Source organism: Ranitomeya imitator, chromosome 10 (genome assembly GCF_032444005.1).
Source record: "Ranitomeya imitator isolate aRanImi1 chromosome 10, aRanImi1.pri, whole genome shotgun sequence".
In the NCBI taxonomy this organism is placed as follows: domain Eukaryota; kingdom Metazoa; phylum Chordata; class Amphibia; order Anura; family Dendrobatidae; genus Ranitomeya; species Ranitomeya imitator.
Window position 1 is genome coordinate 34178590 of NC_091291.1, and position 26249 is coordinate 34204838.

The window sequence follows — 26249 nt, forward strand, 5'->3', positions numbered from 1 at the left end:
GTAACAGGTAAGCGTTCACGGGTCCATGTGGAAGTGGACTGTGACGGCTCCAGCAGCGATGATTCAGAGGAACTGAAGTATGAGGAGGAGTCAGTGTGTACAGACTGAATTCCTGCAATCCTTGGAGTTGGCAGAACACGTACAGCGCCACTCGCCATGTCTGTACCCAGCTCCACAACATTTACCCAATGGGCAGTGAGAGAAAGGTATCATCCCTGTCCATGGTGACTGGTCCACGCATCGGTGGTGAGGTGGACCTTGCTACTGACGGCATTTAGTAGCGCATGTTTAATGTTTCCCCTCCACATACTTTTGCAAGGCAGGGACGGCTTGCCTGCTGAAATAAAAGCGGCTGGGCACATTGTATTGTGGGACTGCCAATGTCATCAAGTTACGGAAGGTGTCAGTCTCCACCAGCCTGAATGACAGCATTTCAAGGGACAGTAGTTTTGCAATGCCTGCATTCAGAGCCTGTGCTCATGGGTGGTTTGCCGAGAATGGCTGCCTTTTCTCCCATGCCTGTGCTACCGATGGCTGTAGACTGGGCTGGGAGCATGAGGATGACAGGGAACATGGTGCTGTGGGTGGAATTACACTGGGTTTCTGTACAACAGTGCCAGAGGTTCTTCCATGGCGATCCTGTGAGGAAGCCGAACCAGCTGTGTGTGAGCTGGAGGAAGAGGCTACAACATGAGCTGAGGAGGTCATAGGTGCCGCTGTAGGGTGGCCTAGGTCTTCAGTGCGTTTTTGTAACTCCACCACGTTGCTTGGTCCGCACATGTTTCCACATATTTGTGGTATTGAGGTTGGTGACACTTTTCCCTCTTTTGACTTTCTGATTACACAGCTTGCATTTGACAAAGCAAATGTCATCTGCAACTGTGTCAAAAAAGGACCAGGCACTGCAAGTCTTGGGAGCGCCCTTTTTGGCTTTTGGAAGAGACAAGCTCCTAACGCTAGCAGGATACGGATGGAAACCCACTAATAGGATAAATCAGGACAAAATGTGCAGCAGGCAGCACTAATTGAAAAAAAGGACAATGGAACAGTATGAGGCAGTGACACACTGAGCTGTCTACAAACGGCTGTGGCTGCAGAACAGACTACAGAGTAACATAGTAACATAGTAACATAGTTAGTAAGGCCGAAAAAAGACATTTGTCCATCCAGTTCAGCCTATATTCCATCATAATAAATCCCCAGATCTACGTCCTTCTACAGAACCTAATTGTATGATACAATATTGTTCTGCTCCAGGAAGACATCCAGGCCGCTCTTGAACCCCTCGACTGAGTTCGCCATCATCACCTCCTCAGGCAAGCAATTCCAGATTCTCACTGCCCTAACAGTAAAGAATCCTCTTCTATGTTGGTGGAAAAACCTTCTCTCCTCCAGACGCAAAGAATGCCCCCTTGTGCCCGTCACCTTCCTTGGTATAAACAGATCCTCAGCGAGATATTTGTATTGTCCCCTTATATACTTATACATGGTTATTAGATCGCCCCTCAGTCGTCTTTTTTCTAGACTAAATAATCCTAATTTCGCTAATCTATCTGGGTATTGTAGTTCTCCCATCCCCTTTATTAATTTTGTTGCCCTCCTTTGTACTCTCTCTAGTTCCATTATATCCTTCCTGAGCACCGGTGCCCAAAACTGGACACAGTACTCCATGTGCGGTCTAACTAGGGATTTGTACAGAGGCAGTATAATGCTCTCATCATGTGTATCCAGACCTCTTTTAATGCACCCCATGATCCTGTTTGCCTTGGCAGCTGCTGCCTGGCACTGGCTGCTCCAGGTAAGTTTATCATTAACTAGGATCCCCAAGTCCTTCTCCCTGTCAGATTTACCCAGTGGTTTCCCATTCAGTGTGTAATGGTGACATTGATTCCTTCTTCCCATGTGTATAACCTTACATTTATCATTGTTAAACCTCATCTGCCACCTTTCAGCCCAAGTTTCCAACTTATCCAGATCCATCTGTAGCAGAATACTATCTTCACTTGTATTAACTGCTTTACATAGTTTTGTATCATCTGCAAATATCGATATTTTACTGTGTAAACCTTCTACCAGATCATTAATGAATATGTTGAAGAGAACAGGTCCCAATACTGACCCCTGCGGTACCCCACTGGTCACAGCGACCCAGTTAGAGACTATACCATTTATAACCACCCTCTGCTTTCTATCACTAAGCCAGTTACTAACCCATTTACACACAATTTCCCCCAGACCAAGCATTCTCATTTTGTGTACCAACCTCTTGTGCGGCACGGTATCAAACGCTTTGGAAAAATCGAGATATACCACGTCCAATGACTCACCGTGGTCCAGCCTATAGCTTACCTCTTCATAAAAACTGATTAGATTGGTTTGACAGGAGCGATTTCTCATAAACCCATGCTGATATGAAGTTAAACAGTTATTCTCATTGAGATAATCCAGAATAACATCCCTCAGAAACCCTTCAAATATTTTACCAACAATAGAGGTTAGACTTACTGGCCTATAATTTCCAGGTTCACTTTTAGAGCCCTTTTTGAATATTGGCACCACATTTGCTATGCGCCAATCCTGCGGAACAGACCCTGTCGCTATAGAGTCACTAAAAATAAGAAATAATGGTTTATCTATTACATTACTTAGTTCTCTTAGTACTCGTGGGTGTATGCCACTCACACACAGAGACCTTGCAGACAGCTGTGAACAGCGCTACAAGGCAAAAACAAGGTTCTCAAACAGCGGTTCCTAAATTAGCCTAGGTAAAGCACAATGAAGCAAATCGCTATCTCAAACTGGCCCTCAGTCAGAACACAGCGTCCTGTCCCTAACTGAATTCACAGCAGAGTGAACCCAAAATGGCGGCGGCTGTTTTTATAGTGCATCATGACATCATTTCAGCAGCCAATCACACCCATGCCAGTAGTTACATGACTAACATGCATAACAGGATGTGCCCACACTTCTTAGGATTCCTCATTGGCTGAATTAAACCAAACTGGCTCATTGAATTATGGAAACTTCCAATTCCGGTATCCGATATTTAGAAAGTACCGCGAATATCGGCCGATACCCGATATTTGCAGTATCGGAATGCTCAACACCTCTTATTACAAAACTTCATCATTGCGGGCTCATTATGTGTGATATATTCTACAACTGAGTAATTTAGGTGGGATCATACCATGTTGGTCTGTGTTTTGTGGATTGCCGAGATGTAATTGTCAACTATGAAAGGCAATAACTAAAGGTTAATAATATTATTATTATTATTTTATTATTATTATTATAAGGTGTGTCCACACTGATCTTTTTTGCTGGGTTTGTGGAGCAGAAACTCTACAAAAACCATTGGGATTTCAAAAATCACATGTTTTGATTGAAAATTTGAAGTGCTTTTGCTCAGAAAACTCAGCAAAAAATATCAGGGTGATAATACTCTAAAATGCCACTGTATTACATTTGAGTGAGGTTAACATTTGTGTCAGTAACTTGTCTCCTGGCCCGACAAAAGAACAGGCATATTCAAATCCAACATGTCCATTCGGAACATGCCTTCAAGGGACAATGGAGAGATTTCCATACACATTAGGTTGTTGGTTTTGCTCCTGTTTTAACCCCTTAATCCCCAAGGGTGGTTTGCAATTCTGACCACTGTCCCTTTATGAGGTTATAACTCTGGAACGCTTCAACCGATCCTGATGATTCTGAGAATATTTTCTCGTGACATATTGTACTTCATGATAGTGGTAAAATTTATTTGATATTACCTGCATTTATTTGTGAAAAAAACTGAAATTTGGCGAAAATTTTTAAAATATCGCAATTTTCCAACTTCGAATTTTTATGCCCTTAAATCACAGAGATATGTCACACAAAATACTTAATAAGTAACATTTCCCACATGTCTACTTTACATCAGAACAATTTTGGAACCAACTTTTTTTTTTGTTAAGGAGTTATAAGGGTTAAAGCTTGACCAGCGATTTCTCATGTTTACACCTTTTTTTAGTGACTACATCTCATTTGAAGTCATTTTGAGGGGTGTATATGATAGAAAATACCCAAGTGTGACACCATTCTAAAAACTGCACCCCTCAAGGTGCTCAAAACCACATTCAAGAAGTTTATTAACCCTTCAAGTTTTTCACAGGAATTTTTGGAATGTTTAAAAAAAAAAATTAACATTTAACTTTTTTTCACAAAAAACTTTAGCTTAAATTTTTTTATTGTACCAAGGGTATCAGGAGAAATTGAACCCCAAAATTGTTGTACAATTTGTTCTGAGTACGCCGATACCCCATATGTGGGGGAAAACCCCTGTTTGGGCGCATGGCAGAGCTCGGAAGGGAAGGAGCGCAGTTTGACTTCTCAATGCAAAATTGACAGGAATTGAGATGAGACGCCATGTCGTGTTTGAAGAGCCCCTGATGTGCCTAAACATTGAAACCCCCCACAAGTGACACCATTTTGGAAAGTAAACCCCCAAGGAACTTATCTAGATGTGTTATGAGAGCTTTGAACCCCAAAGTGTTTCACTACAGTTTATAACGCAGAGCCGTGAAAATAAAAAATCATTTTTTTCCCCACAAAAATTATTTTTTAGCCCCTAGTTTTGTATTTTCCCAAGGGTAACAGGAGAAATTGGATCCGAAAAGTTGTTGCCCAGTTTGTCCTGAGTATGCAGATACCCCATATGTTGGGGTAAACCACTGTTTGGGCGCATGGGAGAGCTCGGAAGGGAAGAAGCACTGTTTTACTTTTTCAACGCAGAATTGGCTGGAATTGAGATCGGACGCCATGTCTCATTTGGAGAGCCCCTGATGTGCCGAAACAGTGGAAACCCCCCCAATTCTAACTGAAACCCTAACCCAAACACACCCCTAGCCCTAATCCCAACCCTGACCACAACCCTAACCTGAACATGCCCCTAACCTTAACCCCAACACACCCCTAATCTCAGCACACCCCTAACCCTAATCCCTAACCACACCCCTAACTCCAACACACCACTAACCCTAATCCCAACCATAACCACACCCCTAACCCTGACACACCCCTAACCCTAATCCTAACCATAATCCCAACAGTAAATGTAATCCAAACCCTAACCCTAACTTTAGCCCTAACCCTAACTTTAGCCCTAACCCTAACTTTAGCCCTAACCCTAATGAAAAAAAATGGAAATAAATAATTTTTTAAAATTTTATCATCGTTCCCTAACTAAGGGGGTGATGAAGGGGGGTTTGATTTACTTTTATAGCATTTTTTTTTAGCGGATTTTTGGGATTGGCAGCCATCACACACTAAAAGATGCTTTTTATTGCAAAAAATTGTTTCTGCGTCTCCACATTTTGAGAGCTATAATTTGTCCATATTTTGGTCCACAGAGTCATGTGAGGTCTTGTTTTTTGCGGGACGAGTTGACATTTTTATTGGTAACACTTTCAGGCACGTGACATTTTTTGATCGCTTTTTATTCTGATTTTTGTGAGGCAGAATGACCAAAAACCAGCTATTCATTAATTGCTTTTGGGGGGGGGGGGGGATGGGGGAGGGGAAGGAGTTTATACCGTTCCACGTTTGGTAAAATTGATAAAGCAGTTTTATTCTTCGGGTCAGTAGGATTACAGCACTACGTCATTTATGTAATTTTTTTATGTTTTGGCGCTTTTATACGATAAAAACTATTTTATATAAAAAATTATTTTTCCATCGCTTTATACTGAGTACTGTAACTTTTTTATTTTTTTGCTCATGATGCTGTATGGTGGCTCGTTTTCCGCGAGACAAGATGACATTTTCAGCGGTACAATGTTTATTTATATGTGTCTTTCTGATCGCATGTTGTTCCACTTTTTGTTCGGCGGTATGAAAATAAAGCGTTGTTTTTGCCTCTTTTTATTACGGTGTTCACTGAAGGGGTGAACTAGTGGGACAGTTTTATAGGTCGGGTCGTTACGGAAGCGGAGATACTAAATATGTGTACTTTTCTGTGTTTTTTTTTTATTAGATAAAGAAATGTATTTATTGGAACAATATATTTTTTTCATTATTTAGGATTTTTTTTTTTTTACTTTGTCCCAGTGTGGGACATCACAGTATAGTGTCAGATCGCTGATCTGACACTTTGCAAAGCACCGTGTCAGATCAGCGATCTGACAGGCAGTGCTCCAGGCTAGCCGGCTCCTGCTCTGAGCAGGCGCTTGCAAGCCACCTCCCTGCAGGAACTGGAAGGAGCCCCGCGACCATTTTGGATCCGGGGCCTGCAGGCAGGAGACGCTTCGAACAATGCGATTGCATCGCGTTGTTCCGAGGGTCTCAATCAGCTGACACCCGGCAGCGATCGGCCGCGCTCCCCCCGTGAGCGCGGCCGATCGCCTATGACGCACTATCCCATCCCTGGGAATTAAGTCCCAGGTCAACTCGACGGGATAGTACGTCATATGGGATTTAGAGGTTAATAGCATCTATCGATTTAAAGTCAATGCCTAAGGGCAGCTATAATAAACTCAGCAGATAGAGGAACGTTTCTCCTTGTAGGAGAACCCAAGTCAATGTAAGGAGACTTATAGGCCATGCAAGTCTCCTCTGGGAATTTACATATGAAAATAGCCTCTTCAGAGAATTAGAGCAGCCACAAAGAAGAAGAGCAATTCTAAAACTCAATATTGACCCTTTAATGAGCCTTGCCGCATGACTTCAGATAAAAAGCCAAACCCGAAATTCCATTTGCATATGCAGGTGTTTCGGTGCGTTTGCCCCTCATCAGTGCAAAGCAGGAGAACTGATTTGGCTAGATGAGAGGCCTTTGACTGGGAGACTAAGGGGTAACGTATCTCCTTGTGGAGAATATCAAGTTAATGTACGGAGAATTCTAAACCATGCTAAATTACGGTTTGCACTGATGAGGAGCAAACACCCCAAAACACGTCTGCACCTGGAGTTTATGGTTTGGCATCTTATCCTACGTCATGTGGCAAGGTTCTATAAAGGGGCGATTTTGACTTTAGGACTACTACTTCCAATAGTTGGAACTAGAGTTCCGGTCCTCATGTACTCTGAAAAGGCAACATATTGGTTGCTAAGAAGACTCAGTTCTTAACCAATATACGGGAACAGGTGAGTTATTCTCATAACCAGAAACAAAATTTCTTGACATGAGCAGTAATTCCTCAATTTTGTAAATTTTTCAATTGGGTAAAACCAGTACCTGCAGATTACTCCGATGATGAAAAGCAGCAAGGCCGTGATGTCTACATGGTTCCAGGAGTCCTGCAAGTACTGCTTGACCTTCTGTGCTACCGGCATGGATCCCACAAAGAAACTTTGCCGTATTTCTTCGCAAACCATAGTGAAAACCCAAAAATACAGGATAACCTCCGAAGTGGCTGGACCATCTGGTGGAGGTCTTTTGAAGTCCAGGAGTAGAACGTAAGAGAACAGGAAAAGGAAGGTAAAGTACATGACGACATTGCCGAAGAACGCAGTCACAGGCGCGCTCCAGAACTGTTTCCAGCGACGCATCCATTGTGGCCGGGGCTTCTCCTTAGTGACTTCAGCTTCGGCGTGAGAAGCATTTCCATCGGATGATTTCACAGGCTTGAGCTGTACAAGTTCACTCTTCTCCTTCATAACTTCCTCCCTGATTATTAACGTACAACACAATATCCATTAACACAAGGCCACGAAGAAAAGCGTTGGTCATTAAAAAAAAAATTTCTAACTTTACATACCCTTCCATTATTTCTGCCACAGTAGTCTTTATATCAATGTCTAAGCTGTCCATTTCAACTCTATTGGTGCCGTCACTTCCATTTTCATTTTCAAAACTTCTAGAATAAAAAAAACAAAAAAAACCCAAAATCACAAAAAGGTCACAAAATATTTTGGCAAAATGTATACAGGGGCATATCAAGGTATTGATTTTATTACTCCAACGTTGTGTCCTTTATGCCGGCTTGCGAAAATTTGACCTCTAAAAGTAACCTAGGATGTAACAATGGAACAATTTTCATTAATTTTTATATTTAAACAGACAATGTTACCTCTAAGGAAAACCGAAGCATATATAGCTTAAAGTTATGACACCAACTAAATTGCACATCATCCATTTAAAGAAAATCCGTCATCAGGTAAAAAGTGGCCAGTTTTAGCTTTTTATTTATATTTTTAAATTTAGTATTTTAATTTATTATTTATTTTAGTAATATTTTATTCCCACTGTTCTCCTGAGTATTTTGCTTTTTTCTTTTTTAAAATTCGGCATACGGTTCCAGAGATATGGTCCTTTTTAGTTAGCGCAGATTTTTTAGGAACTTTAAGTGGGCGTGTCACAGTACAATTATGCAGAGCAGCATAAAGACACGCCCTAGAGGATCCTGTGGGCCACGCCCCTATGAGAAAGATGATAAAAAGGACCATATCTCTGGAACTGAATGTCGGATTTAAAAAATGAAAAAAGTAGAATACTCAGGAAAACCATGGGAATAAAATAAGAACTAAAACTGGCTACTTCTGACTGCTACCCATTATTGGCCTTGTAGTACCATATCATGATCTTGCTAGTCTAGCATATCAATATTTTTTTCGGAGATTTCCAGACCATGAAAAATTTGGAACATTACTTCTAAAACATTGGATATAGAATGTATATTTTCCAAATCAAAGTGTTGTTCTCAGAGAGCGTATAAAAAAAGGCGGCTTTGGCTACTTACTTGAATTCAATCAGATCGGTATAAATGAGAGGAGGGCAGAAGAAGGTCAGCACCATTGCCCACACCGGTGTGCTTTGTGCCATTTGACCCCACCAGTTTTCTGTTAACATGGACTGTGGAATAGAAAGGTGTTATTATTACAGTGGCTTCGATGATTCAAAAAAAAAAACTTTGATAATTTTCAATCCTTGACAAGAGATCAAGGTCACTAAAAGGACCATTAAAGGGGTTGTCTGGTCTTAAGCTACAAGTCTGCAGTCACTACTCAAAGTTCCTTCTACGTTAAATGAATATTAGAAGCAATACATGGACTCCGACCCTACTTGTTTGTATAGAAGCGAAATTTGAGCATGCTCTAATCTCGGCAAATGTCATTGTATGGGAGGAAGAAGTAGTGAGCTATGACATCACCTCTGGTGTATAGTGGATCCTGTATGACTTATTGTATAGAGAGATGTTACCATTCATGAACAGTGCCTGTAATGATAATGAGACTGCTGAAAAGTCTTCCGTATAGAAGAGAAAGTGTGTGGCTGGTGTAAGGCTTCATGAACGGTGCATAAAGTACAATCATTTTAAAACATATTGTTCTATTTTATAAGCCTAATTATGCGGTCCCACATCCGAGACTAGGTAGTGGGTTGACCTTATAGAATGTCTCTGAAAGCATGGTCGATATGTTCTCGTACCTGAACACCATCCTGTGCAAAGAAATTACGTGCATCGGCCTCGTAAGCCAGCTGCAGGCAAGTGGCGCCTCCCCAGACGGCTGAGCGGCGTACCAGTAGCTTAAATGCCCGGTTCTCGCTATTTCTGTAACACTCGTTAAATACACCTACAGCAATGAGAATTACAGTTACGCAATACAGTTTTGACCTCTGAATTGTCTGACTTCAGCATTTACAATATGTCAAGCAATTTCCTGACCTGCCCTTAGTGCATGGTGGTTATGGCCCTAAGGGGAACCTGTCAGATGGTTCATGTGCCTTCAACCATGGACAGCATGACTCACAGACTGGCTCGGTTTCTGCAGCAGTGTAGGTTTTACTCCAAAATGTTGCGTTAGGCACCTGTAAAGATCAGTAGACCAGCACCACCCAGATAATAAGGTACTATATATCTTTCACCCCAAAAGCAATAAAAGGAAAGGCCAAGCCTTGTTCCCTTCCCCTATGGCTGCCACTCTTTGCTTTACTCCAAATTGGTCTCGGACCTTACAATTAGCCTGGTATTCCTCAGCGACATCATCTCCTAAGGACATTTACGGTCTACTTGGACACACCCCAGTCTTTGAATATTGAAACTGTATTGTGCAGAGACCATCCAACTTCTTCTATTGCAAACACCTCCTCAGACTTCTGTAATTTTTGCCGCTTCTGCGATCTGCAGGTTAACCTATTGGTTGCTATAAGCATCACAAACATTTATTAGGATTTGTTCACATTAGGTTTCAATTTGCTGTTGGTTCTTTAACTTGTATCCATTTCTTCTGTGATCTGCAGGTTAACCCATCAGATGCTTTAAGAGTCACAAGCTGTAAATAGTGTTTGTTCACATTACATTTCAATCTTCTGTGGATTCTATAACTTACATCTGCTGCTTCTGTGATCTGCAGGTTAACCCATCATTTGCTGTCAGCTTCACAAATTGTTATTGCGCTACAATCTGTTCTGGATTCCGCTACCTACAGCTGAGCCCTGCTTTATACCTGCTGTTTTCCTTCTCCATCTGCCCTTCTGATTCTTTTGCTTCCAGTGTGTCCTGCCTCTTTGCCTCCTGTTTGTCTGCCGTCCAACATAGCCTGTTGTCCAGGTCCTTACTGTTTCACGTGCTTTCTAGGCTGCTGTGCCAACAACCTGGATCAGCGTGTCCACCTTAACTTTCAGCTTTGTGAATCCACCTCCTCAGGTGAGCCCAACACACTGTAGCATTTCAGAGAAAATAGGATTTAAACTGGTGGCCAGGGATGAGGCAACAAGGACTAGACCAGGTCCCTGGCATCTTCTCCTAGCTCCCCTAGATTGACCAAAATCTTTTTGTGTTTGTGTACGGAGAGACCTGTCAGTCAAAGGCAGCGAGACAGAAAGAAGCCAACGGGATCCGCCTCTTGGACTAGTAATTTTAGTCACATGATCTCAAGCCTCAATTATAAAGTATGTTTATCTGAAACACCGTAGCATGTTAGAGGGAAACAAATGGCTGCAACAACGAAGCTGATCGCGGATTCATGCTACTTGTGGATCGGGCAGCATGAATCAGTAGAGAGTTTCCCTTTGAGCACAATCACTGTGCCGTGCACACAAAAGGTTAAATGTTCCACAATTTGCGGGGTGGAGTCATTATTTGATGGTAAAAGGTGTCATGATCCCAATGGCAGGGGATCACTAAAGGACAAGCACAGATACAAACAAGCTCTAGGGCGATGGAACCTGAGCTGACCGCGACCCTGAACCTAACACACAAATAAAAGTAGCCGGGGAACGTGCCTACGATGATCCTAGACGTCTCGCTCCAGCCGAAGATCTAACTTCCCCTATTAGAAGAAACACAGACCTCTCTTGCCTCCAGAGAAATCCCCCACAGAAATAGCAGCCCCCCACATATAATGACGGTGAAATGAGAGGAAAGCACATACGCAGTATGAAAACAGTTTCAGCAAAATGAGGCCCGCTAAAGCTAGATAGCAGAGGATACAAATGTGAACTGCGCGGTCAGCGAAAAACCCTTCAAAAAACCATCCTGAAATTACTTGAACTCATGTGCCAACTCATGGTACATGAGGAGCAATTTCAGCCCACTAGAGCAACCAGCAGCAAGAATCACATATCTGCAGGCTGGACTAAAAACCAAATAAAGCAAAACACCAAAACAGGAAAATCCAAACTTAGCTTGACCAGAAGGTTCTAGGAGCAGGGAGCAGAGGTAACAAGACACACTGGATACATTGATAACCGGCGAGGAAATGCCAGCAAAGCCAGGTTAAATAGGAAACTCCCATATGCTGATGAAACAGGTGGAACCCAGAAACCCAGGAAAGACAAGTCACCCAGTACCATCAGTAACCACCAGAGGGAGCCCAAAAACAGAACTCACAACAGTACCCCCCCCTTGAGGAGGGGTCACCGAACCCTCACGAGAACCACCAGGGCGACCAGGATGAGCCCTATGAAAAGCGCGAACCAAATCATCAGCATGAACATCCGAGGCAACCACCCAAGAATTATCCTCCTGACCATAACCCTTCCACTTGACCAAATACTGGAGTTTCCGTCTGGAAACACGAGAATCCAAGATCTTCTCCACAACATACTCCAATTCTCCCTCCACCAGCACTGGAGCAGGAGGCTCAAGCGAAGGAACAACAGGTACCTCATACTTCCGCAACAACGACCGATGAAACACATTATGAATAGCAAACGATGCCGGGAGATCCAAACGAAACGACACAGGGTTAAGAATTTCCAAGATCCTATAGGGACCGATGAACCGAGGCTTGAACTTAGGAGAAGAGACCTTCATAGGAACAAAACAAGAAGACAACCACACCAAGTCACCAACAAGAAGTCGAGGACACACGCGGCGACGGCGATTAGCAAACTGCTGAGCCTTCTCCTGGGACAACTTCAAATTGTCCACCACATGACTCCAAATCCGATGCAACCTATCCACCACCATGTCCACTCCAGGACAATCAGAAGGTTCCACCTGACCAAAGGAAAAACGAGGATGAAACCCCGAATTACAAAAGAAAGGAGAAACCAAGGTAGCAGAACTAGCCCGATTATTAAGGGCAAACTCGGCCAACGGCAAAAAGGTAACCCAGTCATCCTGATCAGCAGAAACAAAACACCTTAAATAAGTTTCCAAGGTCTGATTAGTTCGTTCAGTCTGGCCATTCGTCTGAGGATGGAATGCAGACGAAAAGGACAAATCAATGCCCATCTTAGCACAGAACGTCCGCCAAAATCTAGACACAAACTGGGATCCCCTGTCAGAAACGATGTTCTCAGGAATCCCATGCAAACGAACCACATTCTGAAAAAACAGAGGGACCAACTCAGAGGAGGAAGGCAACTTAGGCAAGGGTACCAGATGAACCATTTTAGAAAAGCGATCACACACAACCCAGATGACGGACATTTTTTGAGAGACAGGGAGATCCGAAATAAAGTCCATGGAAATGTGCGTCCAAGGCCTCTTCGGGATAGGCAAAGGTGACAACAATCCACTGGCCCGAGAACAGCAAGGCTTAGCCCGAGCACAAACCTCACAAGACTGCACAAAAGAACGCACATCCCTCGACAAGGAAGGCCACCAAAAAGACCTGGCCACCAAGTCTCTAGTACCAAATATTCCAGGATGACCTGCCAACGCAGAAGAATGGACCTCGGAGATGACTCTACTGGTCCAATTATCCGGAACAAACAGTCTCTCAGGCGGACAACGATCAGGTTTACCCGCCTGAAACTCCTGCAAAGCACGTCGCAAGTCTGGGGAGACAGCAGACAAAAATCACCCCATCCCTAAGGATACCAGAGGGCTCAAAATTTCCAAGGGAGTCAGGCACAAAACTCCTAGAAAGAGCATCCGCCTTCACATTCTTTGAACCTGGCAGGTATGAAACCACAAAATTGAAACGAGAGAAAAACAGTGACCAACGAGCCTGTCTAGGATTCAGACGCCTGGCAGACTCAAGGTAAATCAAATTTTTGTGATCAGTCAAGACCACCACACGATGTCTAGCACCCTCTAGCCAATGACGCCACTCCTCAAATGCCCACTTCATGGCCAAAAGTTCCCGATTACCAACATCATAATTCCGCTCAGCCGGCGAAAACTTTCTAGAAAAAAAACGCGCATGGCTTCATCACTGAGCCATCGGAGCTTCTCTGTGACAAAACCGCCCCCGCTCCAATCTCGGAAGCATCAACCTCAACCTGAAAAGGGAGCGAAACATCTGGCTGACGCAACACAGGAGCAGAAGAAAACCGGCGCTTAAGTTCCTGAAAGGCCTCCACAGCCGCAGGAGACCAATTAGCAACATCAGCACCCTTCTTAGTCAAATCCGTCAAAGGCTTAACAACCCTAGAAAAATTAGTTATAAAACGACGATAGAAATTAGCAAAGCCCAAGAACTTCTGTAGACTCTTAAGAGATGTAGGCTGCGTCCAGTCACAAATAGCCTGAACCTTGACGGGATCCATCTCAATAGTAGAAGGGGAAAAAATATACCCCAAGAAAGAAATCTTCTGGACTCCAAAGAGACACTTTGAGCCTTTTACAAACAAGGAATTGGCCCGCAGGACCTGAAACACCTTCCTGACCTGCTGAACATGAGACTCCCAGTCATCAGAAAAAACCAAAATATCATCCAAATACACAATCATAAATTTATCCAGATATTCACGGAAAATATCGTGCATAAAGGACTGGAAGACTGAAGGAGCATTAGAAAGTCCAAAAGGCATTACCAAATACTCAAAATGGCCCTCAGGCGTATTAAATGCGGTTTTCCACTCATCACCTTGCTTTATTCGTATAAGATTATACGCACCCCGAAGATCAATCTTAGTGAACCATTTAGCCCCCTTAATGCGAGCAAACAAATCAGTCAACAATGGCAAAGGATACTGATATTTTACGGTAATCTTATTCAAAAGACGATAATCTATACAAGGCCTCAAGGAACCATCTTTTTTGGCCACGAAAAAAAAACCTGCTCCCAAAGGGGACAAAGATGGACGGATATGTCCCTTTTCCAAGGACTCCTTAACATAATCCCGCATAGCAGTATGCTCTGGCACTGACAGATTGAACAAACGACCTTTAGGAAATTTACTGCCTGGAATTAAATTTATAGCACAATCGCAATCCCTGTGAGGAGGAAGCGAACTGAGCTTAGGCTCCTCAAAAACATCCCGATAGTCAGACAAAAACACAGGAATCTCAGAAGGAGTAGATGAAGCGATAGAAATCGGAGGTGCATCATCATGAACCCCCTGACAACCCCAGCTTAACACAGACATTGATTTCCAGTCAAGGACTGGATTATGAGTTTGTAACCATGGCAGACCAAGTACTAGAACATCATGCAAATTATACAGTACCAGGAAGCGAATCACCTCCTGGTGAACGGGAGTCATACGCATGGTCACTTGTGTCCAGTACTGAGGTTTATTCATAGCCAAAGGTGTAGAGTCAATTCCCTTCAAAGGAATAGGGACTTCCAGAGGCTCCAGACTAAACCCACAGCGATTGGCAAATGACCAATCCATAAGACTCAGGGCAGCGCCTGAATCCACATAGGCATCGACGGAAATGGCTGATAATGAACAAATCAGAGTCACAGACAGAATGAACTTAGACTGTAAAGTACTAATGGCAACAGACTTATCAACCTTTTTTGTGCGTTTAGAGCATGCTGATATAACATGAGCTGAATCACCACAATAAAAGCACAACCCTTTTTTCCGCCTATACTTTTGCCGTTCACTTCTGGACTGAATTCTATCACATTGCATTATCTCAGGTGACGGTTCAGACGACACCGCCAAATGATGCACAGGTTTGCGCTCCCGTAAACGCCGATCAATCTGAACAGCCATAGTCATAGACTCATTCAGACCAGCAGGCGCAGGGAACCCCACCATAACATCTTTAATGGCCTCAGAAAGGCCATCTCTAAACTTTGCAGCCAGAGCGCACTCATTCCACTGAGTAAGTACCGACCACTTCCGAAATTTTTGACAATAAATTTCTGCTTCATCTTGCCCCTGAGAGAGGGCCAACAAAGCTTTTTCAGCCTGAATCTCTTGGTTAGGTTCCTCATAGAGCAAACCTAATGCCAGAAAAAACGCATCCGCATTAAGCAACGCAGGGTCCCCTGGTGCCAATGCAAATGCCCAATCCTGAGGGTCACCCCGCAGGAAAGATATAATTATCTTGACTTGCTGAGCAGGGTCTCCAGAGGAGCGAGATTTCAAAGAAAGAAACAACTTGCAATTGTTCCTAAAATTCAGAAAACGAGATCTATCTCCAGAAAAAAACTCTGGGACAGGAATTCTAGGTTCAGACATAGGAGCATGTACAACAAAATCCTGTATATTTTGAACCTTAGTGGCAAGATTATTCAGGCTGGAAGCCAAACTCTGGACGTCCATGATAAACAGCTGGGATCAGAGCCATTCAAAGATTAAGAGGAGGAGGAAGTAGCCACGCTGCAATAAGGCTAGGCAGCAAACTCTGAGGGAAAGAGAAAAAAAAAAAAAAAAACTTCCTCAGACTACTTATCCTCCTACTTCAGCCAATACAATTAACACTTTGTGGGCCGGTTATACTGTCATGATCCCAATGGCAGGGGATCACTAAAGGACAAGCACAGATACAAACAAGCTCTAGGGCGATGGAACCTGAGCTGACCGCGACCCTGAACCTAACACACAAATAAAAGTAGCCGGGGAACGTGCCTACGATGATCCTAGACGTCTCGCTCCAGCCGAAGATCTAACTTCCCCTATTAGAAGAAACACAGACCTCTCTTGCCTCCAGAGAAATCCCCCACAGAAATAGCAGCCCCCCACATATAATGACGGTGAAATGAGAGGAAAGCACATACGCAGTATGAAAACAGTTTCAGCAAAATGAGGCCCGCTAAAGCTAGATAGCAGAGGATACAAAAGTGAACTGCGCGGTCAGCGAAAAACCCTTCAAAAAACCATCCTGAAATTACTTGAACTCATGTGCCAACTCATGGTACATGAGGAGCAATTTCAGCCCACTAGAGCAACCAGCAGCAAGAATCACATATCTGCAGGCTGGACTAAAAACCAAATAAAGCAAAACACCAAAACAGGAAAATCCAAACTTAGCTTGACCAGAAGGTTCTAGGAGCAGGGAGCAGAGGTAACAAGACACACTGGATACATTGATAACCGGCGAGGAAATGCCAGCAAAGCCAGGTTAAATAGGAAACTCCCATATGCTGATGGAACAGGTGGAACCCAGAAACCCAGGAAAGACAAGTCACCCAGTACCATCAGTAACCACCAGAGGGAGCCCAAAAACAGAACTCACAACAAAAAGGGCGGCTGTGGGAAATAATGTATACTTTTCATTATATATGTTGGGCGAAGAATAAAGTTCCCAGATGGTCTTCAGTGACAGTGGAAGTGATGTGGTTTGGAACGGACATGAAATAAAAAAATAAATAAAATAATTAAAAAAAAAAAAAAAAAAAAAATCAGCCCAACTCATTCTTTTATATCACAAAGGAAATCATAAAATGTGAGAAACTACAGTAAGATAAGAAGATGGACATACAGTTTGCAAGAACGACTCCTAAGAGTGCAATGTTCCTCTTAGTAATGCCGTCACCCCCAAATGTAAGCCGACTCTGAAGTGAAGGATCAGCCCCTTAAGGTTCATTGGTTGATCATCACTTAGAGACCCCCTATGAAGATTATTGTTACACAAGACGCATCTGGAGAAACACTCCTTATAGAAACTGCTACTAATGGTTATGTCTTGTGCCGGACCTGAAGTGGCGGTGCATGGCAAGCGGATTATTTTTTAAGTACGGTATCTAAGCCAGCACCCTTCTCTGATGTGCACACATAAAAGGGGGCTGACTTAGCTAATGAGCAGACCAGAAGATAAGCAGCAGGGGCCTAAAATACAGCTGCCAGAAGAGAAATAGGACATCTGGGCTGTTAGAACTTTAAAAAAACAAACAAAAAAAAACACCTTCAAAAGGGAAGCGATCAGAGATTGACCCACTGTTTAAATCAGATTGTTATGCTTTGTAATACAAACAAATATATAAATATGAATGAAATGTATAAATATTAATACAATAAATGAATAATATTTATATATTGGACTTTTTTCAATATTAAAATTAAATATTAAAATATATAAATAATATATTCTGAATATTATTAATTTATTGTATTAATATTTACATATTCATATTTATTTCCATTATAAAGCATAAGATCTGATTCAAACAATAGGTCAATCTCTGATCATTACCCTTTGAACTTTATTCAATATTAAAATTAAAATATTAAAAAGGATGACGATCAGAGATTGACCTATTGTTTAAATCAGATTTTTATGCTCTATAATAGAAATAGATATGAATATATAAATATTAATACAATAAATGATTATATATTTTATATATTGTAATATAAAAAAAATATATAAATAAACACAGTGGACAGTGTGCGAATTGAACAAAATCATTTTTTTAAACACAGAATATATATTGCTATACATCTTTCTTTCCAGATAGATATAAGTAGATAAATATCCATTGTTAAAAAAAAATAAAAAAATTGTGCAATTCTCAAACTGGCCTCTGGGGCTGTTTTAACGCTAACTTCCTGTTCTTTCAGGAAATCCACATCTACATTAGCCATAAAGTTCCAATCTCAGCTCTAGATTTTGTAATGAAGCATCTAATGAGCGTGTGCAAATGTCAATAAGGCAAAAGACGGCAATCGATTTTTTAATTTTTGCCCATTATTATTTTGAAAAATGCAAGAGGAACAAATGAGGAACTGCGTGGTGAATTCGGTCACATATTGTCTCCGCTCTAAGTAATGGGATCATTGTGTCAGGACTTAGGTCCCGCTGTATACACAGCAGTGAGAGCACGTACAATGTAAATCACCTCTAATGCCGGCAAGGCGTGAAATCAAATATGTCCCTTCCATGCCGAGCGCGTGATGTGCTGCTGAAACAAACCTATAAAAAGATCTCATTTGTCTGTCAAATTCGAGATGGCGCTGAGGTCGCCATTATTCTCACAGCTAAGCTCTGGCAGAGGGCTTGGCTACTTTCCAGCATCAGGTTGGTGCAATCCTGAAAACCCTTACTGTACCCATACACCCTTAATGGAGAAGTTTCTCTCCGCCTTACACGCATGCACATTCGGTTTAGCCGATCATGCATATTAGTTCAATCGGGAGGCAGACAGGCCGATCCTTCTCTTGCCCGACAACCTTCATTGTTGAGCCAGAGTGGATGTTTGGATAAGGTTGCTGCTGATTGACGACCATTGATTGGCTGCAGCGGTCTCCAGACAATATAAAGTGGGAGATTTGAGGATTGAGCGATAAGCAGTTTTTTGGGTTACTTTATGATAGACCATGAAGAGGTTGCACAATAGTGGACAAGCCCCTTAAGCTTAGTTGACCTTTATAGACCAATCAGTTGTGTGTCCGGAGAGCTGAAAGCAGTGTTGGACTGGAGTGCCAAGGGCCCACCACTACTCAGCTATGTGCAAGTGTGACATTATCCTAAATCACAAACTTATATAACAATAATCTGGGTAGATTGATAAATAAATAAAATGCCGCCTCTGCCGGTACTTAGAGAGTCCAGTATATAGTGTCAATTACTGCTCGTATAAGAGGTTGGCGGCCCACCGGAGGATTTCCCTGCTCTCCCGTGGGCCAGTCCAAGCCTGGCTAGAAGGCTTTCTAACATTTTACTAGAAGTAGATGATTATGCCGCTGTGGATTACCTATTGCTAGATGTTCAAACTTTGCCGCGAGGTCTTTCATAGCCAACGATTCTTCAGCTTCAGATTCCAGGCGAGAGAGCTCCTTCAGCAATTTGGAAGCAGCGAGCGCTGAGGTCACAGCTTCTGGCCCCTGCGGAGATAGAAAAACAACAAAAAAACAGCCCTAAGGAGCAATTCAAGAACATAACTGATAATTATCTGTTTCTCCAGAATTAAACCTCTCTTCTACTCCTCAAAGTCTTACTTTCCTGGAGTCCACCATGTCAACTGACCTGCATGGTCACGAGCCACTCAATAGTCTGCATAAGAAAAGCTCCCTCTAACCGAACTCATGTGCCTGCGATTATCCTAATACTCCCTGCAAAACTGCTACTAACTTATGCCCTGGGAAGACCTAAAGGAGGCCGTGCATGACATGAAAAATAATTACAATGGAGGAAGAGGGCTAGATTTGCTAAAAAAAATAAAAAAAAAAAAATATAGAAAAAAATTATTTATTATTATTATTATTATTATTTTTATTAAATAAACCAGCCCCGTTTTTTTTTTTTTTTTAAAGCCAAGTCATCCCTCTTCTCCATTGTAACAATCTAAAAGACAGAAAAGGGGGCTGGCTCATTAACCCCTTCATGACCGGGGGATTTTTCATTTTTCCGTGTTCGTTTTTCACTCCCCTCCTTCCCAGAGCCATAACTTTTTTATTTTTCCGTCAATTTGGCCATGTGAGGGCTTATTTTTTGCGGGACGAGTTGTACTTTTGAACGACATCATTGGTTTTAGCATGTCGTGTACTAGAAAATGGGAAAAAAATTCCAAGTGCGGTGAAATTGCAAAAAAAGTGCAATCCCACATTGGTTTTTTGTTTGGCTTTTTTGCTAGGTTCACTAAATGCTAAAAATGACCTGCCATTATGATTCTCCAGGTCAGTACGAGTTCATAGACACCAAACATGACTAGGTTATTTTTTATCTAAGTGGTGAAAAAAAATTCCAAACTTTGCTAAAAAAAAAAATAAAAAAAAAAAAATTGCGCCATTTTCCGATACTCGTAGCGTCTCCATTTTTCGTGCTCTGGGGTCGGTTGAGGGCTTATTTTTTGCGTGCCGAGATGACGTTTTTAATAATAGCATTTCGGTGCAGATACGTTCTTTTGATCGCCCGTTATTGCATTTTAATGCAATGTCGCGGCGACCAAAAAAACGTAATTCTGGCATTTCGAGTTTTTTTCCCGCTACGCTGTTTAGCGATCAGGTTAATACTTTTTTTTATTTGATAGATCGGGCGATTCGGAGCGCGGCGATACCAAATATGCATAGATTTGATATTTTTTTTATTGATTTATTTTGATTGGGGCGAAAGGGGGGTGATTTAAACTTTTATGTTTTTTTTATTTTTTTCACATTTTTTTAAACTTTTTTTTTTAACTTTTGCCATGCTTCAATAGCCTCCATGGGAGGCTAGAAGCAGGCACAACGCGATCGGCTCTGCTACATAGCAGCGATCTGCTGATCGCTGCTATGTAGCAGAATTGCACGTGTGCTGTGAGCGCCGACCACAGGGTGGCGCTCACAGCGACGGGCAATCAGTAACCATAGAGGTCTCAAGGACCTCTATGGTTACAATATACAAGCATCGCCGACCCCCGATCATGTGACGGGGGTCGGCGATGACGTCATTTCCGGCCGCCCGGCCGGAAGCGGTAGTTAAATGCCGCTGTCTGCGTTTGACAGCGGCATTTAACTGTTAATAGGTGCGGGCAGATCGCGATTCTGCCCGCACCTATTACGGGCACATGTCAGCTGTTCAAAACAGCTGACATGTCCCGGCTTTGATGCGGGCTCACCGCGGAGCCCTGCATCAAAGCAGGGGAGCCGGCATCGGACGGTATAGTACGTCCGATGCCGGTAAGGGGTTAAAAGAATTAAAAAAAAAAAAAAAAAAAAATCAGCCAACTCCCTTCCCGGTCTTTAGATTGTTAAAATGGAGAATAGTGCTGGCATAGCTATATAGCAGGAAAAAAAAAAAGAAAACCATGAACAGCCACTTCACCTTTCCTTGTGTTTTTGTTTTTTAAAGATCAGCCAGCCCCCTTCTCTAATGTAAAGACAGAGAAGGGGACTGGCTTAGAGAATAAAAAAAAAAAAAAAAGAAGAAGAAGAGGGGAGGTGGCTGATTTTTTTATTTTTTTTATTTTAAAAGGCAAGAGAACCTTTCAGTCAAATGTATAGACAGAGAAGGGGGCTGGCTTAGCTACTGACACCACCAGAAGTTAGGTGGCCTGAACCGTGAATGCAGCTGGTAGTACAACCCCTGGCAAAAATTACGGAATCACCGGCCTTGGAGGATGTTCATTCAGTTGTTTAATTTTGTAGAGAAAAAGCAGATCACAGACATGGCACCAAACTAAAGTAATTTCAAATGGCAACTTTCTGGCTTTAAGAAACACTAAAAGAAATCAAGAACAAAAAAATGTGGTAGTCAGTAATGGTTACTTTCTTATATCCAAGCATAGGGAAAAATTATGGAATCACTCAATTCTGAGGAAAAAATTATGGAATCATGAAAGACAAAAACAAAAAAACTCTCAAACATCACTAGTATTTCGTTGCACCACCTCTGGCTTGTATAACAGCTTGCAGTCTCTGGGGCCTGGACTTATTGAGTGTCACACAGGACTCTTCATCAATCTGGCTCCAACTTTCTCTGGTTGCTGTCCCCAGATCAGCTTTGCAGGTTGGATTCTTGTCATGGACCATTCTCTTCAACTTCCACCAAAGATTTTCCATTGGATTGAGATCCGGACTATTTGCAGCCATGACATTGACCTTATGTGTCTTTTTACAAGGAATGTTTTCACAGGTTTTGCTCTATGACAGGAGGCATTATCATCTTGAAAAATGATCTCATCATCCCCAAACATCCTTCCAATTGATGGGATAAGAAAAGTGTCCAAAATATCAACATAAACTTGTGCATTTATTGAAGATGTAATGACAGCCGTCTCCCCAGTGCCTTTACCTGACATACAGCTCCATATCATCAATAACTGTGGAAATTTGCATGTTCTCTTCAGGCAGTCATCTTTATAAATCTCATTAGAACGGCACCAAACAAAAGTTCCAGCATCATCACTTTGCCCAATGCAGATTCGCGATTCATCACTGAATATGACTTTCATCCAGTCATCCACAGTCCACATTGCTTTTCCTTAACCCACTGTAAGGCCAGTCTCACACGTCCAGATAATTCTGGTACCAGAATTATCCGTGTGTCCATGTGCTTACCGTGAACATCAGTGTGGCATACGTGCGGCAGCCGTGTGCCAACTGGGTACCACACGGACCGTGCAGGAGACAGCGCTACAAGTAAGCGCTGTCCCCTGCATCTGGTGCTGAAGCCGCCATTCCCATAGGGGTGAAGCCGCATATTCATGACTGTAATCGGCGGCCCCACGTGACCGCTCATACAGGAGAAGGTGCAGCGAGGACAGGACGCTGCGAGGGAGCCGGGTGAGTATTTTATTAACAGCGGGGGGGGGGGAATTCCGGTCTTGATGCTTTGATGTCTTCCTTGGTCTACCAGTATGTTTGCCTTTAACAACCTTCCCATGTTGTTTGTATTAGGTCCAGATTTTAGACACAGCTGACTGTGAACAACCAACATCTTTTGCAACATTGTGTGATGATTTACCCTTGTTTAAAGGGACTCTGTCACCTGAATTTGGCGGGACTGGTTTTGGGTCATATGGGCGGAGTTTTCAGGTGTTTGATTCACCCTTTCCTTACCCGCTGGCTGCATGCTGGCTGCAATATTGGATTGAAGTTCATTCTCTGTCCTCCATAGTACACGCCTGCGCAAAGCAATCTTGCCTTGTGCAGGCGTGTACTACGGAGGACAGAGAATGAACTTCAATCCAATATTGCGGCCAGCATGCAGCCAGCGGGTAAGGAAAGGGTGAATCAAACACCCGAAAACTCCACCCATATGACCCAAAACCAGTCCCGCCAAATTCAGGTGACAGGTTCCCTTTAAGAGTTTTATAATCCTCTCCTTTGTTTCAATTGACATCTTTCGTGTTGGGGCCATGATTCATGTCAGTCCACTTGGTGCAACAGCTCTCCAAGGTATGATCACTCCTTTTTAGATGAAGACTAATGAGCAGATCTAATTTGATGCAGGTGTTCTATTTGGGTATGAAAATTTACAGGGTGATTCCATAATTTTTTCCTCAGAATTGAGCGATTCCATAATTTTTTCCCTATGCTTGATTAAAAAAAGTAGCCATTACTGATTACCACATTTTTTGTTCTTGATTTCTTTTAGTGTTTCTTAAAGCCAGAAAGTTGCCATTTGAAATGACTTTAGTTTGGTGCCATGTCTGTGATCTGTTTTTTTTCATACAAAATTAAACAACTGAATGAACATCCTCCAAGTCCGGTGATTCCATAATTTTTGCCAGGGGTTGTAGAAGACCATGGCTTCTCTGCCAACAGGACTAAATTAGTAAGCTATTAAAAATTAATATTTAAAACATTATTAACCTACATGTTTGGTTTGCAAGAAAACCCGTTTTGCCCCTTTTATGTCTTTACTTCTTAAATGTCCGGACATCTCCCCTTTCCATACTATACTATTGAGGCATTCTTTGCTATTGGTAAAGTTAGTCTACCCCTGGACAAGAAGTGATAATGTCACCTGAAACTGTAAGGGGACATAATCAGATGTCTCAGTTACCCCCCAAAAATGGACAAGGAACATCATTGCTTATCGTCCTGGATCCATGGTGGTTGGAACGGGGTAATGTGAGTAATTTTTTTGTTTTAAAACAATTGCTTGTATGTGTAAAATTTGTGTAGACCTGTCATAATTGAGAACCATTTAGAGGAACACTAGAGGCAAAATTGATTTACGGTGTGTGCAGGGCTCCTAGGGGGCAGTCCTTAGCACTGGGATCCTCTCATTGGTCAATCCTTGTATTTTGATCCACCCTGTCAATAGGCATAGCAGAGTATCAGTTGTGCCCTCTTTCCAAAAAGTAGTATACAGAAATAGGTCCTTTGAGATCTCACCATCTCCCAGAAGTAGGTAGCCATTTCATTTCGATTCTGTAAAATTGCCCAAATGAAGAGATCGATCCATGGGGTTGTTGATTTTCTAGTGTCATACCTCTGATCAGGGCAGCTTTGACTATTTTTAACCTGTGGACAAAGACGTAGAAACAAGTTGTTTAGAAATATAAAAAATATACCAGGCAAAAAAAAGTAATATTTTTATACTATCTAGTAAAATAACTGTTCATAGAAGGGGCTGTCCACCCTTGGGAAACCTTTTTTTTTTCATGCAATTGAATGTACGGTATTTAGGGCTAAATATAATTTTTGCCTTTTGGTCTCATTAAAAAAAAAAAATATATATATATTGCACCCTTTACCTTCTGTAGAACCAGGTTTGACCCATCTATGGCTGACTGCAGAATGAATTAACTGAGAATCCATCAGTGAGCTCACCTCAGATTGCATAAGTTTGTAACACTGTCTTTTCTCAGGTCCTCTCATCTGAATTATAGCCACAGACATCAAAAACCCAAATACTGGTAAAATTTTCAATACAACATTTTTTTTTACCCCCAAATGTTCCCAAAAGGTGTCCAACCCCTTTAAAGTAAATGGAGACTGAGAAACTTTCACATTCAAAGATCTATCTTTGTAACTAGTCTTAAAAAGGCGTTCCAATGTTTTATATCTCCTGTCGCTTAGCATCAGACTACACATGCTTTGTTTGTAGTCTGTTACCATGGAGACACAAGTCTGCATTGGAGCTGGATTCACAAAATGGTAAAGAGTTTGTAAAAAAAAAAATAATAGTAACAGCTTTCAAACTTTGGCCTCCCCATTGTTGAAGCTACCATGATGGCTTCTGGTAGGCTACTCAATGCCCTGTAGTTCCAAGGAGCCTGGCCAAACAATTATTTAGGTCAACTTGTCATCTCAAACTAACAATGGTCAACATTTGTGGAGTCAGTACGTACATGGGAGTTCTTCCTGTTGACGGAACTCTTTGCATTTCCCAAGACGTGTGTATAGAATGGGGCGCAGACATCACCCATGAGCTCTCGTAGAACTTTGGCCACTTCGTAGAGCTTGAAGTCATGTCCTTTGCCTCCGATGTCCACCGGCATGTAGATTGGGTGCTGCTGTCCTTTGTTAGACTCTCTGGGTTCTTCATGTTTGCGCTGAAGCAAATGGCAGAGAACCGTATTCTCCAGCACAGAACTATAGAGCTCCTCCAGCTGTCTATACGTCAGGTAATCCACGATGTTCATCCCGTTGTCCACAAAGAGCTTTACAAAGCTGGGTTTGTCGTTCACGAGAGCGTCCGTCATGGTGTCTTCAAGATCACAAGCCTGTAGTATAAGGAGAAAAGTCAAGAGTCTACAACTTAATCTTTTATGGATTATAATGATGGACCAATACATAGAACAGCTCGCAAAATGTTAGGACCCCACATACACATTAGTAAAAAGTTGACGAACCCACCCAATTCGTCATGACTGGTCTACTACTACCTAATGTATATGGGAACCTGCCATGTCCACGTGTTGAATTTAATTGATGATCTTATTTTTTCTGACGAACAGTAGCCGACTAAGGTAGCCATACACATAAAAAGAAACAAATTGATGTCAGAAACAAGTCTCATCATAATGGGACTTATGTAAGTAACACAGTGTCCTCCCCAGGTGTTTTCCATTTTCCCATTTTAGTTTGCCTCACCACATTCTTGGTTGGACTTTATATATTATCCCTTCACTGCACTTCCTTGCTGGCTATACTTTTAGGTGAATTTGTGCTAAGGAGTTCCAGCCCTACAGTTATGGGATTTTCTCCGCTATGCAGTGTATATTCCTACTGAGTGTGTCTACCTTCCAAGCACCTTTTCCTGTGACCACTTTTGGGATTCAATGAGGTTATTCTACCTTAATTTATTTTTGGTTTTCCT

At 42.2% G+C, this 26249-nt stretch overlaps 1 protein-coding gene across 2 annotated transcripts in view; it reads right to left on the minus strand.

The window, feature by feature from the left end:
* The window catches only part of TRPM4 (transient receptor potential cation channel subfamily M member 4), a 90362-nt gene that overhangs the window by 14198 nt on the left and 49915 nt on the right, over positions 1 to 26249 (minus strand). For both annotated transcript variants that reach the window (XM_069741763.1, XM_069741764.1), the window contains exons 11-17: positions 25279 to 25653; positions 24320 to 24448; positions 19252 to 19381; positions 9410 to 9555; positions 8721 to 8833; positions 7740 to 7838; positions 7217 to 7648 (exon numbers count right to left, since the gene is read on the minus strand). In XM_069741763.1, coding sequence (XP_069597864.1) covers positions 7217 to 7648; positions 7740 to 7838; positions 8721 to 8833; positions 9410 to 9555; positions 19252 to 19381; positions 24320 to 24448; positions 25279 to 25653 — 1424 coding nt within the window. The remainder of the gene's footprint in view (positions 1 to 7216; positions 7649 to 7739; positions 7839 to 8720; positions 8834 to 9409; positions 9556 to 19251; positions 19382 to 24319; positions 24449 to 25278; positions 25654 to 26249) is intronic.